Consider the following 16,149-nt stretch of genomic DNA (forward strand, 5'->3'; position numbering starts at 1 on the left):
TGTTTACTAAGCACCAGTCATTCAGACCTAAAGACCAATCACACACTAGGTAAAAAAGGTGTTCCCTTTTACTTGTTAGCGAGTTGTCGTAGGAGGTTGAGTGTTGTTCCAAAAACAAGATTGAGATTGCTTTGGTCACTAGCAGATTGCCATGGTCTCCCATAGTTTGTTTGGAACTTATCTGTAAACCCTTGCAAAGTACTCACTAAGCAGCAGTGACTCTGTGAGAAGTGCAACACAAATCAGAAATGGAGGCCGTAAAGTGAAGTTTTCCACTAGCATGCCCAGGTCAAATATTTAGAGCATTTCAATTAAATAGAAAGCTGTAATTTTCAATACATTCGTGAAAGAAGACAGCTGTAAATATAAGAACTTGTACCTATATTCTCATCAATCAAGTGTGTAACTGTACGTGTCTAACTGTTTATCCGTCAAATAACTGATGCAAAACAATTAGCCTTATTTGAAATTAGAGCAAAATGAGCAAGCAAATTAACAATGTGGTAGGGCACAGTGGGTGAAATAGACGCCGATGTTGTTTGTGTCGCTGTCTGGTAAACAAAACCCCTTTGACGGCCGACAACAACACGCTTTTTCAAAAACAAACAAGGCAACCCTCAATTCAGGAGTGTGGTGTCATTAATAATTCTTAATGATACGAGAAGCTGTGCCGTTTTCTCTCCCCACCTTAAAGCAAATTAAAAGTCAATCACAGGCAGAAAAGCAAAAGAAAAAAAATCAAGTCATTTATCCTTAGTTGGTGACATTGATAGACAGCCGTAATTGACTAGGTCGTCTTGTTCCATTAAGAGAATGTTGGACCCCTATTTCACTGCCCTCAGGGTTAGCCTCTGTATCCTTGATGAGAATTTCCCAGTAATAAGCAATATTAATTATATTTTAATTGGCATAAATATTGAACTGTATAAGGAGCATAATGTGGAAAAGGAGCCTACTGAAAAAAGCAGCAAGCTCGTCTCGGGCTGCTGATGACTACTTAATTGTTATTGATGTATCAGATATCGCCGTATCAAGTTTTTGACTGTCTACTGTGGACGGAAGTAGCACAGGTGCTGGAAAGCTGGTCTAGGTTTACTTAAGCAGTTTTGTCAGTATTAAAATATTTGAAGACATGCCAGGTGCTAGAAATGTAAGTAGAAAAATTAGTCAATCAAAAGCCAGCACATACAGGTATAGCACACGCGGTGTTCCTTGCATGTCATGCAGTATGCAGCCTGTACACAAAGAAAACGATCTGACGCTCAACACATGCATACACCGACACACTACACATCTTGGCAAGCAGTGTGAAATTAGGCTTGCAATATAACAATAATTCCCAGCAGATTACAGCTACTTCCATGAAAGGTGGAAAGACAGAACATATGCTGGTTGACAGCTGCATTGGGTGCAAAGAGATGCCGTCTTACCGCGAGTGCTCTTGACAGATAAAAAGACATAATCTCCTTAGGTGCTATTTGTGTGGAAAAAAAATGGAGAAGAGAGGAATGTGTAGCAAGTTACTTGTTTAAACGGTGCAGGGATGATCTGGGCTCAGACAAGGGAAATTCACATCATTGCACTCCCTTTCAGCTTATATAGCAGCATCAAAATAATAAACATTCCCTAAAGAGGCTCAGTGTTTACTTGCCTTTATTCTCAATCTTTAGATGAAGTGCAACAAAGAGTGTAAAATGTTAAACTTCTCATTTCCCCAGATTCATCCTTTTCCCTTATTCTTTTCCTCCCCCTTTTTCCATCTTTTATTCAATGGGATGAACCTATTACTTTTAAACTGCACTTTTATGTAGGGAAATAGTGTATTTATTAATTTATAGTTTAATTTTTAATTTATAGTTTTTGTTATTACAAGTCTCGGTGCTTCTGATTAACATAAACACTCATAGTACGTGCAATTGCAAAGAAAGTGTTCTAAATGAATAAATATTTTGACACTTTTTTTTTTTTTTTTTTTACTGAAAGTTTTGTTCACAATTTTGATATTGACATCAACTAAATTCCAGGGAACAGAGAAAAACTAAACTGAAAAGAGAAAGAAAATGTGGGTGCCAGTTGCAAATGTCCTGCATATACATGCTTACATATACATTTAAGTACGAAAACGCATAGCCTATAAATGTTTTTCATACCTTTTCCTTGGTGCCTTATAATGTATGGACATTATAAGGCCTTGTGTGTTCTCCACTTATCAAAAAAAATTCTTTCAATCTGAACATTACGAAACCTATTTAGAATATTTTCTTGTTAAAGCTTTCTTTGCGGCTCTCAATAAAGTTTTTTATCAAGTACAGGTCATTCCACGCAATGCATTTAATAATGTTCCCAAGATACATAGTTTTAAAATTATGCAATACTTCAGGGGTTTGGAACTCCAGGCCTCCAGGGCCGGTGTCCTGCAGGTTTTAGACGTGTCCTTGATTTAAGTGGCTAAAGTATCTCCTCAACATGTCTTGAAGTTCTCCAGAGGTCTGGAAATTAACTAATCATTTGATTCAGGTGTGTTGACCAAAAGTGATATCTAAAACTTGCAGGACACCAGCCCTTGGCACCTGGAGTTCCCCCACCCCTGCGATACTTGATAGCCCAGAATATTGCCTATTACAAAGTTCATGTTCTTTCATATATGTTTTTTTTATATATTTAGATGATGTTGTCGCAAGCATGGCTTTTTTAACCACATTCATTTTGTACCCTGAATGCTCAGCGAAGGTATTAATTACATTAAACAAAAAAATGATAGTTTGAATTTTGTGGATATATGGTAAATGGTCTGTATTTGTATAGCGCTTTACTTGGTCCTAAGGACCCCAAAGCGCTTTACACTTTACACATCCACCCATTCACACACTGGTGATGGCAAGCTACAGTGTAGCCACAGCCGCCCTGGGGCGCACTGACAGAGGCGAGGCTGCCAGACACTGGCGCCACCGGGCCCTCTGACCAGCACCAGTAGTCAACGGGTGAAGTGTCTTGCCCAAGGACACAACGACCGAGACTGTCGGAGCCGGGGCTCGAACCGGCAACCTTCCGATTACAAGACGAACGCCCAACTCTTGAGCCACTATCGCCCCACAAGATATCGTATGACATCATCTGCAAAAAAGCTGATGACATGGTCTTTCCCTTTAATATTTATTCCTCTCATGTGCTCACTTTGTCATATGGGCTGTGCCAAGGGTTTAGTATATAAACGAAAGAGAAGAGGCGATAGACAGCAACCTTGACGAGTAACTCTCTCAAAGTCTCACGAGTATTGCTATTCCCTGAATTCCTCTGTCATATCAAGCTTTCTTAATTCCGGTGTTTTCCATCCCATTCTGAATCACGTCTGTAGCATGGTCATGATCAAAGAAAACCTGTTTATCCTGATGCATAACTTTTTTCTTCCATGCTTCCATTCAGCACTATGTCCTCCATTGTGTACTGAGGGAAGTTGACCACAACTGATCACGAAGGTTTTTCTGGTTCAGAGGGTTGGAGCGAGAATTCAGTTCTCAACAAGTGTTCCCAACAACTGCAGCAAAGAGTTTTCCTCAGGACACTCTTTTAGGGCAAAGATGGGAATAGATGAAACACATCTAATAAGAGGAGACTAATAAGACTAATAAGAGGAAAGGATTAAGATGGACAAAACACCAACACTATGGACTATGGACATGCCAATTTTAACTTTGTGTTTGGGTAAAAAAGAAACACATTTGTAGAACGATTGAAATAACAGAACAATGTAGAGCAGGAGAAAAGTTGCTTAAGAGGTTTTTGGCATTTTATTCAGCAAGGTGGAGGAAATGTGATGCTTTGAGGGTGACAAGGTGGAAAATTTGTTCACAATAGAGTCACTTTCTCAATCCTATTGACTGTTTTGTGATTAGTCCAACATGCTATCTGTATAAACATTACCTAAAAGTGTCATTTTTAAAAAGAAGACTTAACACATTGTACATCTTGTAAGGTAATAAATAGCAGTGCATTTGAATTACCCAGTGACTAATTGAGTCTGTATGTCATGGCCTTGAATGTACCACTCAAAGTCTGTATTCTTTAAGTAAGTGAACATTTCTTCTGTTTCCGTGCAGGTGCCAGGCTACCGCCAGGAGCAGGTGGAGAAAGGGCTGAAGCTCTTTGGTCAGCTCATTAACAACAAGATCTTCTTGCTGTGTTTTATTCGCACTCTGGAGGCCCAGCGTGGTTTCTCAATGAGGGACCGCGGCAATGTGGCCTCACTCATCATGACAGTGCTGCAGAGCAAGTTGGAGTATGCCACTGATGTCCTTAAGCACCTGCTGTCCGACCTCATAGACCGCAACCTCGAGAGCAAAAACCACCCCAAACTGCTCCTCCGCAGGTAATGAGCAGGCATGAAAACCAAGTAGAGCACTTGTTAGACTGTGATATCAGTGAAGTTGAAGTTACATAGTTGGTGAAGGACAATTTAGTCTTCCTTGCTGTATATTCTAACCAAGACATATCCTACCTTTTTGATAGTAAGTTAATGGTACTATGCTTGACCGTATTGTGTTGGTTCCCCTTATGCTGCCAAAACAGCCCTGAACCATCGAAGCATGAACTCCACTATGTGTGCTGTGGTATCTGGCACCAGGATGTTAGCAATGCATCCTTTTAGTTGTATAGGTTGCAGGGGGGGGCCTCCATTTATCAGACTTAATTGTCCAGCACATTCCACAGATGCTTGATTGGAATGAGATCTGAAGAATTTAGAGGTCAAGTGAACACCTCAGACTCATTGTCGTGCTTCTCAAATTTTTGTGAACCATTTTTCTTTTTGGCAGGGTTTAAATCCTGCTGAAGGTGTACATGTTCTGCAAAAATGCTTAGGTAGGTAATATGTGTCAAAAGTAACATCCACATGGATGACAGGGCCCAAGGGTTGAAGAAATAACAGGGCACCAGTAGGTACCCACCTGGTGCTAGGGTTAGGGTTGCCCAAAGCATCACAGTGCCTCGCTTCTCATAGTGCTTCCTGGTGCCAAGTGTTTGCAAGTAAGCAAAGCACATGGAACACACGCATATAAAAGAAGGCATGATTTATCAGACTGAGCCACCTTCTTCCATTGCTCTGTGGTCCAGTTCTGATGCTTAAGTGCCCATACTTGGTGGACAGGGGTTAGTATGACCACCCTGACTGGTCTGCAGGAATGACAACAAACGGTGATGCACTATGTGTTCTAGCGCTTTTTTATCAGAACCATAATTAACTTTTTCAGCAATTTGAGCAACAGTAGCTCATCTATTGGACCCTGTTCCTAGTTCACAACTTTTCTTTCCTTGGTTCACTTTTGATAGAATCAGGGTTATTCACTTCACCTGTCACTGGTCATAAAGTTACAGCAGATCAGTCTATAGGTACACATAAAATGCGTTATCTAACACAACATCTGCTTTTCTGAACCTAGCTTGGTATTCTTGTTGGTTTGGAATAGAAATGGACGTTTTATACAGGTTCCTCTTTACTGTGAAGCACTGGATGTGTCCCCTGACATGTTTGGATTAACTCCTGTGACCTTGAATTGCTGGCTCTGTCTCAGAAACACCAGCGTGTATTACCGTGCACATCATTAGCAAAATAATTATAATTAATTAGCACTGAATCCAATTTCAAATAGCTCAAGAGGAAAAAAAAAACTCATTTATGAAAACGGGAGAAAGTGAGACTGTGAAAAGCTTGCACTCTGGCACAATCACAATCCTCCGTTGGATTTGCAGTCAAAGCCTTAATGGCATGCACTTGAACACAGCACTGTATGTGATTATGCTTCCTGCCTACGGTGTTTGGTAAATGTGATGATTATGGTTTCTTGAGTGAACCGGCTTCCTCACAGCTGTACGTGTGTAGCGCGTGCATGCTCACTGATACTTACACTACACACACAAGTTATGTTGTTTTTACTTGCAGGTTGTCACTCAAGTCTTGGCATCCCCAGATAATTTGACAAGCATATCATAAATGAAGTTGTCCATCTCATTTCAATTCTAATTCTTATTCTCCTTCTGCCTAAAAACACCCTCACTCACTCTCGGCCAACGAAGACAAATGCATGAACACAGCAAGGATATGCAGACGGGACTGAAATTAATGCTGTTCACCGTACCATCCAGAAGACAGTGGGCACATTCACCTCATGAACGCCTGTTTAGGCTCTGCTTGGTGATGCAGAGAGAAATTATTGCCGTCTGGGCTGGAAGCTGATTAACTGCAGCCAGAGCTCACCGAATATGGTGCAGCCACTAAACAATGGAGTAACTGCTGATCCCGGCAGTAGATACAGCATAAGAGATGGCGCGTACAGCAGAGACAGGGAGAGGCGGTCAAGGACAATGCAGATACTTAAAGCTGTGTCACCACCTGAGGAAAGCTGATGACTTTAAGGCACGCAGGCGAGTCGTGAGAGCAGCTCTTTGATCACTCAGTTTATGCGTCACCAGAGCCTTGTGTGTGCTCTCCATGCAGATAATTATTAATCTCATACGAGAATTTGATTCAAAAGTGAATTTAGGATTAACTTCACAAGGAAATAGTCACAGAAAGTTCTACAGCGACCTGTGCATGACCAACAACTGTAGACACCGAATATAAGATACTTTATTTTGACACTTCCTTCTCTTCACCCTTGGTGACAGGGCAGATGGAAACCCCGGCGACAATGTCATTGCATTCAGCCAGCAGTGAGGAAAGAGCACATGTTTACAACACATCCACACCCAGTTTGAATCCCTATTTGTCATACACACGATTGTGATTGGCACTGATCAGACTGTCCTTATCTCATTCTTCCTCCACCGTTGCGCTTATTAGCTCTCCAACAACCCAGCATGCATTTCAGATGTGATAAGGCAGTTTGAGCAAGCTCTGCCACCCTGTAGTGTGGGCTGACTGGTGCGTCGCTGGATAGCAACTGAAAATAGCCCAGATATATAGGCAGGGGGCTGTGAAGATGGAGGAAGTAGCACTCCACCCCCCAGTCCCTCTTTAATTTGTTCTGTCTCTTTTCTTTTTCTTTCCTTGTTTGTTCATTTTCAGTATTCTCCTCCCTCACTACCTGACTCCGTCGTCTCACTCTTCGCTGCTCTCTCTCTCATGTTTGTCTTCAGTTCTGAAGCTTGAAGCTTGTGTCCCTTGTGTAACATCGTCACTATCGTTATCACTCATTTGCTCTCCTATACTCACTCCCTCAATCTATATTCCCAGCTCTTCCTCCCCTTCTCCCCCCTCCCCTCCCCTGTTTTCTTGATTGCTAAATCAATGCTTAAAGTGCGTGAGCAGGGTGTCTCTGGCACAGCATCTGAGCACGGATACCCACTGCCTCCTCTTCCAAGAAATCTGTGTGTGTGTGTGTGTGTGTGTGTGTGTGTGTGTGTGTGCCTTTTTCCCTCTCTCTCTCTCTCTCTCTTTCCACACACGAACACACATCCTTCCATCTGTCCCATCTCAACCTGTGCTGAAGCACAACCACTAGGCAAGCTAACTAACGAGAGCCTTCCACAACCATCTGTCGCATTCCTTGCTGCATTCTCCTCCTTCAACTCCTCTCTTTGCTTCATTCCTCCATCTCTCCAAGCCTCCCCACACCAGCATCCCTCATCATGCAGAGTTAAACTGCCTTTCTTGCAGCCTTAAGTTTTGTTTGGCGACAGTCGACGCGTCAAAATAGCAGTTTTGATTTTTGGTCAAAAGATGAAAACCCAATATGTTCATGTGTTAATCACAATATTGCTTTGGCTTCATGCACAGACATCCTGTCATCGCACAGGTCTGAAGGGCCCCTTGTATAAGGATAAGCGCTCTCTCTGTTTGGGTGTGAGCAATAAATGCAATAAATGTCGGCGCACATGCATCAACAAGTCCGAGTCAGTAGCAAGCCATCACTGCAAGACAGTTTGACACTTATGATGACCAATCTTCCTCACCCACCCAGAGCCATAGTGACAAATAGAAATGGTTTCTCATTTCAAGCTGTGCTGCTTTAGCATGTGGCTAAAATCAAAGAAACTGCAGTTACTACTTCCCCTTAATGCAAGAGAGACACCTCAAGCTGAATTTGATAGACAGGCAGACAAACGGATAGGTGTCATGAAATAATACTTTGTTGATTGTCACGATATATTTTGGACTTTTAACAACTCATTATTAAATTGATTTCATTTAAAACTGTGAAATACTTTCTGGTTCCAGCTTTTAAAATGTGAGAAATTGTTTGTTAGACAGAGTAAGGACTTGTTAATATTGTTGTAACTCTATTATTCTGGAGGAGCTGCGTTGTATTCTAAAGTGTGAACAAACAGTTTATCAGTAAATGAAAAAAAGTGATTTGATTTGATTAAAGGTGACACGAAAGGTTCTTTATAACTTAATTGGCTGGATATTGATTAATGAGTCACACTAACTGTGTCATATGGACATTAAAATGCACGTAACTTGCAGGTGTGGCCAACGAAAAGATTAAATACTCGATGAGGCATGGAGTCCCATCTATCCTACCTCGGTAATCAATGGGAACGAAATATTGCCAGGTCCCCACAGCTCTAGCTCATTCTCAATGCTCACTGTCCCACTGTCTGTCTGCCAAGCAGACAAGCTCGACCATGCCAACACGCCACGGCACATTTCATTGCATTAACCCAAACATAGGTTGTGCTGTGTTTTGAATCTGAGCCGAGTAAAGGTTTGGAGAACATTGTTCGAAAGTTATAAAACCGAACGCTAATGTTAGATGTTCAAACATCTCCGTCACAGTGCCATTTTTATCCTCGTTCCCCAAAGAGTGCGCTATGAGTGAGAATGAGCATAAGCGAAACAGTGCGGCTGTGCCAAGACTTCTTAGCACTGCAGGGTTACCACCCACTGCCAGACGCATGCACAGACACATACAATAAACACTAGTCAGCACACATGATAATTTCTGAATACATGCGCAGTGGGATTAATTTGTGCTTTTTGCACACTAGCCTTAAAACAGCCTTGCAATTGTCCAGGCACACACAAACACACAAACACAGCTTTCATTGGAGATTGGAGTAAGAAAAAGCAAGTTGAGGAATTCTTTTTTTTTTTCTTTTTTTTTTTTTAAAGAGGGAAAGGCAAGCTATTTATTTTAGTTCTTTTCTTCATTTGCCTTGTTCAGTACTGCCTCACTCCTTCCTTGCCAGTGCACCTCCTCCTTTCTCCATGCTCCTTTCATCCCTTTGATAGATAGGCTACATTTGTGGAAATGGAGAGGATTTGGAAGCGTGTATGATTACAGGATCCAGAATATTGCAGCCAGCGGGAGGAAGAGAGAGAGCAAGGACACATGAAAGAAAAGATGAAACGTGACCTTGTTGACCCTTGGATCTGTGGATGGAGGAAGGGCGGCAAAATAAAAGTGCGGGCACAGTGAGAGGCAGGAAGTTAATCCCCCCCAGGTGCTGTGCCAGTGTTGAGAGGGGGGTACCAGACCAGTCCACTGGCACAGCAGACATGAAGCCCCCCCTCCTCACAGCTCAGTTTGAAGTCCCTTTAAGAGGCTGTCTGAATGGTGAGGGGTGGGAGGGCTGCAGGTGGCAGTCGAAACACTAGGGACAAAATCTACACGCACACAAGCGGGCACAATGGACACTAATCCTGAAATATTGATGCCTATGGTAGTTGCTCATTGAGGATGGAGGCAGGGGTGTGTGGGTGTGTATCTGAGGTGTTCTGACAGATTGCCCACACACACCCCTGCTGCTGGCCAAGAAGGTTGCTGTCAAAAGACATTCGATCGTTGCCTATCCTCCTTTTCTCTTTGCCACCACTGTTGTTATTATGTATGCATATTAGCCATTCACATGGGATCACTCACTCTGCTAGCCCAGGTCAGCACATACACACAAAAAGAGATGCACACCATTTTGCCACACCAGTGGAGCATGGATGCCAGGCAGAGAAAGGGAGGGAGATGTATTCATTCACTTTCTATTGTGCACGGATCGAGTGTTAGTCCAGTGAATAGGCAAGGGAGCGCTTGATAATGAGGCCAGTGTTATTACAGAGCCGCTCCAGCCCCTAACGACATCAATCCACTGGGATCAAATAAAGGCTTTTAATTGCTTTGCCTCATATTAAAATCCCTGCCACTGTAGACAAGCTGCCCTTGGCGTGCCTGAGCATAAAGGCAAGCCGAAAGATTGTCTGAAAGGCCATCATATAGCACGTGCAAAGGCTTTCCCAATACATGGCTTTGCAATTATGTTTGCATAGCCCAGGCGTATTCAATGGCAGTGGCCATCATTTTCAACTTAATATTTGACAATGGTGTTGAATATTAATGATGTAATAAGAGCACAGGGATCATATGTTCATGATGTGCTTTGTCGCTGTCTGTTTCCAGGACCGAGTCTGTTGCGGAGAAAATGCTGACCAACTGGTTTACATTCCTCCTCTACAAGTTTCTGAAGGTAACTCTTTAGTTTTCTGTGATTATGCTTCCTGCTCTCCATCCATTCATCCATCCATTGGCTTAACCATTCATTCAGTTGAGGTTTGCAGGGGGGCTTGGAGCCCATCGCAGCTGACACGGGGTAAGAGACACACTGGACAGGTCACAAGTCCTACACAGGGCTAGCACAAAGACACAAACAACCATTCACACTCAAATCCACACCTGCAGCCACTTTTGAATCACCAGTTAGCCTAGCGTGCCAAAAAGGCAAGGCACTTCAGCAATATGCCACAAAAAGCTGAGCTGAGAAGAAAGGGGAAAGGAAGACAGATAGGACAAAGCATAAAAACTGTGGTGCTGAGGCATGGTGCTCAGTGCATCAGGTCCCCCAGCAGCCAGAGCCTTGTGCAGCATAACAAAAGGGTAGTTCGGGGTCACCTAACTAAATATAAGCTTTAAAGAAGAAGAGTTATAGTCTAATCTTAAAAATAAAACGGTTTTCTGCCTACTGGATCTAAAATGGTTCCACAAGAGAGGAGCCGATAGCTGAAGGCTTTGCCTATCATTGCACTTTTCCAAAACTCTGGGAACCACAAGTAAGCCTGCACTCTGACATAAAGTGCTGTATTGGGATAATATGATACTATAAATTATGATGGTAATGATGGTACATTTAATTTGAGGTTGTTTTTTTTTTTTCATGAAGCCCGTGAGGAGAAGCTAATATGGGACAAATGTGATTTCTTTAGATAGCCCCTGTTAATACTGGTGTTTTGGATCCACTGATGGCTTTTCAGGGACCTCTTAATAGTTCGGATAGTAAGGAACTATAATAGGACAGTTGGCCAGTGTTCCTAATTTTAACAATATTTAACAGCTGAATTATTGTTACTGGTTGTTCTGGTTTCCAGCGTATGGATATATCAATATAGCACAAGCATAATCATGTCTGATGTCCTGTAACTCTGCATGTACTTTTTTGAGTCTGTTAAATCAGATGTTTACCTTTAGTACAGCTGGGTACAGGAATAGCACAAATAGCCTATGAGTGTGCATAAAATACAGCGTACACACGGCATATTTTGTGTGTCGTCTGGGCTTCCATTTGGAAAATGTTTTCATAATATTCAAAAGACAGCCTCTCTGCCACAGCCACCGAAGATTCATCTAACACTTGGAGGATTTGTTGTCCTTTTTTAGCTAGAAAGCATACTGACATGTTGATGCAGCACTGAGGTGTACTTTTTACTTCACAGGACACCACTATTCACTAAAAGCAAAACCACAACTTCTCTCCACCTTTGAGTCTAGAAAATGTCACAATCATCCTGTTTCTCTCCGCCATCTCCGTAGTCATCACTTTTCTGCAGCTGGAGGAGATAAATATAAACAATGATAAATGGCCAGTCTCTTCTTTTTGATAAACAGGAGTGTCTTGGGGAGGGTTTTCACTTTTTTTTTAAAAAATTGTTTATCCATCAAACCTTCCCCTAACTTCGGCAATGGCTCTATATTGATAGGTGGTACAATTTTCTTTAATTTAGGTGAAACAGGTGCAATATTATCGGGAACATGACGTTTATAAGTCTTACTCAGCAACACTTGGAAGTAAAGCGGTTATAAAAACCCACCACAAAATTTTATCTTCTGAGACAAAAATACGCTTCGCTGTCAGTGAGCTGAGCGCAGAAAAAAGGCTTTAAAATGTCTTCATTCTTTTCCAAACGTCCCCCTTTCGTCAAATCTCTTCACAGGAGTGTGCAGGCGAGCCTCTTTTCTCCCTCTTCTGTGCCATCAAGCAGCAGATGGAAAAAGGCCCCATTGACTCCATCACAGGAGAGGCACGCTACTCGCTCAGTGAAGACAAGCTCATCAGACAACAGATTGACTACAAGACGCTGGTAAGGGGTTCACCTGCCCACGGGTCCAAGGGCTCACTGGGGACACTTAATATGCTTTCGGGGACAAGGCGAGAGTAAAAGGTTGGTTATGGGTGGTTGGTCATGAGATTTGCAATGGGACACAAAGTTGTCGTTGTTACGCTTGACATGAAGGGGGCACGGGAGGGGCGACCTCACTTCCTGTTGAGACCCGAGCTGTCAAGCAAAAGAGCAGGGCTTTGGGATGAGGAGGAAGGAAATAGACTATGTTTGTGTATGTGTCTGCACAAGCGCACAGACGATGAAGCTCGCTCCTCATGGAACCTCTATTTTACTGCCCAGATCTGTCTGTTATCCTGGCTCCACTGTGACCGTTGTTGTTTCTGGAGGGGAAACTTAGACATTGTTCGGTTTTCTCTTCTAGTGTCAGACCAGTTTGTACTCAGCATTCTGGGAGTACAGATTTGCATACATATTTCACATTGTCTTTTCCAACACCAATAGTTTTCTACCCACCCCAGTTCTTGCGGTAGAAAAATGTCTAGAAACTGCCGATAGTTAACCCTTTTAAAGGGAATTTTTCATTTTATGTACAACGTGGGCATACGTGTTTGGAATGATGCTTTTATAAAAGATGAGACGTTTATTCTCTCACCCCTTTAACGTGTATTTGTGCTCATCTTGTAATTCAGGTATTGCCACCAACACCCAAAGGCAGTACTGTAAGAGCTGATGAATATGATAATATTGTTATAATTAGCTACTTTAGTGCTCATCAGTTCAGGTAGCAAATTACTCTCGTCTCAAGCTCTGAGAAAAGAGCAGTTTCCATAGTGAATATTTTCTTTTCCTGCAGTTCTCTCACGGACCCCTTGGCAGGCACAGAATTATTGCATTTCCATTGAGTACCAATCATCATTATTAACATAAAACACACTAACCTATTTCCTGCAAAGTTGTCAACAACCTTACTTTTTTTTTACCTTGCTCTAAATCAACTTGTTTTTAGTATATATTCCGAAAGATCCATTTTGCATCTGTAAAATAAAACCTTATGATACCGTTTAACCCGCAAGTCCTTATTAGACTCACCACAGTGATGGTTTTGTGCGTGTTTCAGGTGGTAAACTGCATACATCCAGAAAATGAGAAGAGTCCAGAGATCCAGGTTAAGGTGCTAAACTGTGACACCATAAGCCAAGTGAAGGAGAAGATACTGGATGCCATCTACAAGAACGTCCCGCATTCACACCGCCTGAAAGCGTCTGATATGGACCTGGGTATGAATCTTTGCCTTGTTTATGTGAACAGTGTGGGAAAAAAATAGAATAATGAAATAGAAATCTGAAATAATTCTATGATTGTGAGCTCCTTCACATTCCTGTAGATACTGTTCAGCTTATCAAAACAGTTCTTAAGATTCAGTGTTTCAGATCAGACAGCCTTTATTGTGGACTCAATGGTCCAGAAGAAAATACAAACAAGAATAAAACACAAAAAGACAAAAAAAATATGAAATATAGAAATGATCTATTCGTGTGCCTGGAGGAAGCTGGCTGAGCTGAGACAGACATCGATTTTTTATTTTATTTTATTTTTTATCTTCTCCACTCTACCCAGGGCTTCTTAAAAAGTAAAGTCCTCTTAGATATAGAGAAGTTGTTTTGTGTTTTGTTTTTTTTTACCTCGGGAGACTTGACTTCCTGGCTGTGATGGCTCAGATGTCTTGAGATTGGTCTCTCTCCTCCCAAAACTTCCCATCGATCGACTCAGATGTCAACTAGCGTCTGAGTCAGATGATTGATCAGCTAATCAATTGCGACGCTCAGCGGGCCATTCCTTTCCTTTTTATTTCTTCCCTTCGTTCTCTGTGTGTTTCTTTCCTTCCTTCCTAAAGCAAGTAATTACTTTAATGGGCCACTGTTAGGGGAAAGAGGTGCAATTATGTACCTTCTTGGCAAGACATCCTACTGTAGTGCTCAGGGGTTCTTGTACACCTTTATTGGTGTAGGGTACACATGCACACCCCTACTACATGTGAGCATAATATTGTTATCCGTTATTGTTGTCCTGCCAAATACCTACAGGCTGTCTTTTCACTGTGGACTGTTGCTTTTTATGGTTTAATTTTGCCAGATGGATTTTTTCAAACCCCTGTTGTTTTTTGGTAATAGCATATTTATAACCAACCTCAGCTCTCAGATGGGCTAGGAATATACCACAGGGAATCTGTCTGAGACAGCTAAGTAAAAAGATTAGTTTAGCCTTTTGACAACACTCCTGGATGAAATTGTTTTATGGCCCCATTTGGGCAGGACGTGTTGTTCTATTATTGTTTTATTACAAGAGGGAATTGGCAATTGGAGTTCTCTGGTCACTCGCTCAGTGCGAGTGTGTGGGTGTGTGTGTGTGTGATTGCAAGCATAAGGGAGAGAATGAATAAATGTAAGCAGAAGAGAACGCGTGTATAGAGCAATTTGGTTATTTTTTCAGTGCTGTCTAAACATTTTGCACCCCACTTGTGTGGTGTTCTTTTTTTCTGAGTGAAGTTCAGGCGACAATCTAGTAGTTCACACTATTTTATTATCAAAAGGTTAGAGATTTGAGTTGCACAGCTGTGGACTTCTCTATATCAGGCAGTCTGCACACAGAAAAGTGGAAAAATATTTATAATTCAAAGCATATATCAGACACGCATATATCTGTGATTGGCTATCGCTGGGAAGAGGCCGTGGTTTAGCGCTCCCTGATTCGTTCTCCTCGTGGTCCTTCCTCTTGGCATTGGTCTTCGTCCTCAATCTGGGGTCTTGTCCTGTGTGAGAAAATACCTACCTACTCTACACTTGTGTCAGTTCTAACCGGTACCTCAAAGTTTGTATCTAGTTACGCTATCAACAGTATAGAAACACTATGTTATACCCCCACACATGGTCAAGGCAGCGTCTCCCTAACTGAAACTGTGTTGTGTAAGCATGTAGCAATTTCACCTTCAATACTAAACACTCCTACATCTTGGTTAAGCATTCACACCGTGTGGTTAGTGCTTGTATCCGTCTAATGAGGAGTGTAACAACTCTGTTATGAGTAGACATTTCAAATGATGTTAGAAAGAAACTTTATTAAAATGTATTTCTAACACTTGCTGCACAGATTAAAAGAAGTTTCTCTCTTAATCACAAGTCCATTAGTAGACTTAAAACAGGTTTGACATATCCGTTCACGTCTGTGATTTGTTTTTTTCCTGGTATTGCACAATTAACACTGATGATAACTCTTCAGTGGAAACACATCTTCTATTTCACTTTATTTTCTAACTACATGTACAGGTAACACCAGTGGCTTTTGTAACTTCTGACACACAGTTGTTGATAAGGATAATAGGATTTTTGCAGGCCTGTCTTGAGATAAACTTGCCAGAAGCGTTGTTATCCTGGGGTATTGTTTTTAATTCCACTGCCCTCTGCTGCAGTCCTCTGTAGAGTACAAATGAAGATAGGACCTAGGAACAAAGAAGTAAGCCCTGTGTGTGTTGGTGTCTTTGTGCAAATGCTGGCAGTAGCAAACCTGTGTCTTGCCTCTTTGTCAAGTACCACAGTCACCTTCAGCCTTTCACTTTACCTTCAGCTGTTATTCATTCCCCTGAAGACTAAGTGTACACACACACACACACACATCCTGATTAGATACCACTGGATTTGGGAATACGTGTGATCTCAGTTTGTTGCAGTTTTCACACCAGGTTTATGCTTTTATTTGTTCCTTCCTCTCGTTCTTTTTGTTCCCCGTTCGTCTGTTGAGCCCTGCCTGGAGACAGGCGCTTATTTGCATCT

At 41.9% G+C, this 16,149-nt stretch overlaps 1 protein-coding gene across 3 annotated transcripts in view; it reads left to right on the top strand.

Annotated features, from left to right (window-relative positions):
- The window catches only part of plxna4 (plexin A4), a 255,363-nt gene that overhangs the window by 213,643 nt on the left and 25,571 nt on the right, over nt 1-16,149 (top strand). For all 3 annotated transcript variants that reach the window (XM_082509992.1, XM_082509991.1, XM_082509990.1), the window contains exons 22-25: nt 4,098-4,366; nt 10,389-10,455; nt 12,194-12,340; nt 13,440-13,599. In XM_082509992.1, the coding sequence (XP_082366118.1) occupies nt 4,098-4,366; nt 10,389-10,455; nt 12,194-12,340; nt 13,440-13,599 (643 nt within the window). The remainder of the gene's footprint in view (nt 1-4,097; nt 4,367-10,388; nt 10,456-12,193; nt 12,341-13,439; nt 13,600-16,149) is intronic.

Source organism: Aulonocara stuartgranti (assembly GCF_965226115.1).
Source record: "Aulonocara stuartgranti genome assembly, chromosome: 17".
NCBI lineage: Eukaryota > Metazoa > Chordata > Actinopteri > Cichliformes > Cichlidae > Aulonocara > Aulonocara stuartgranti.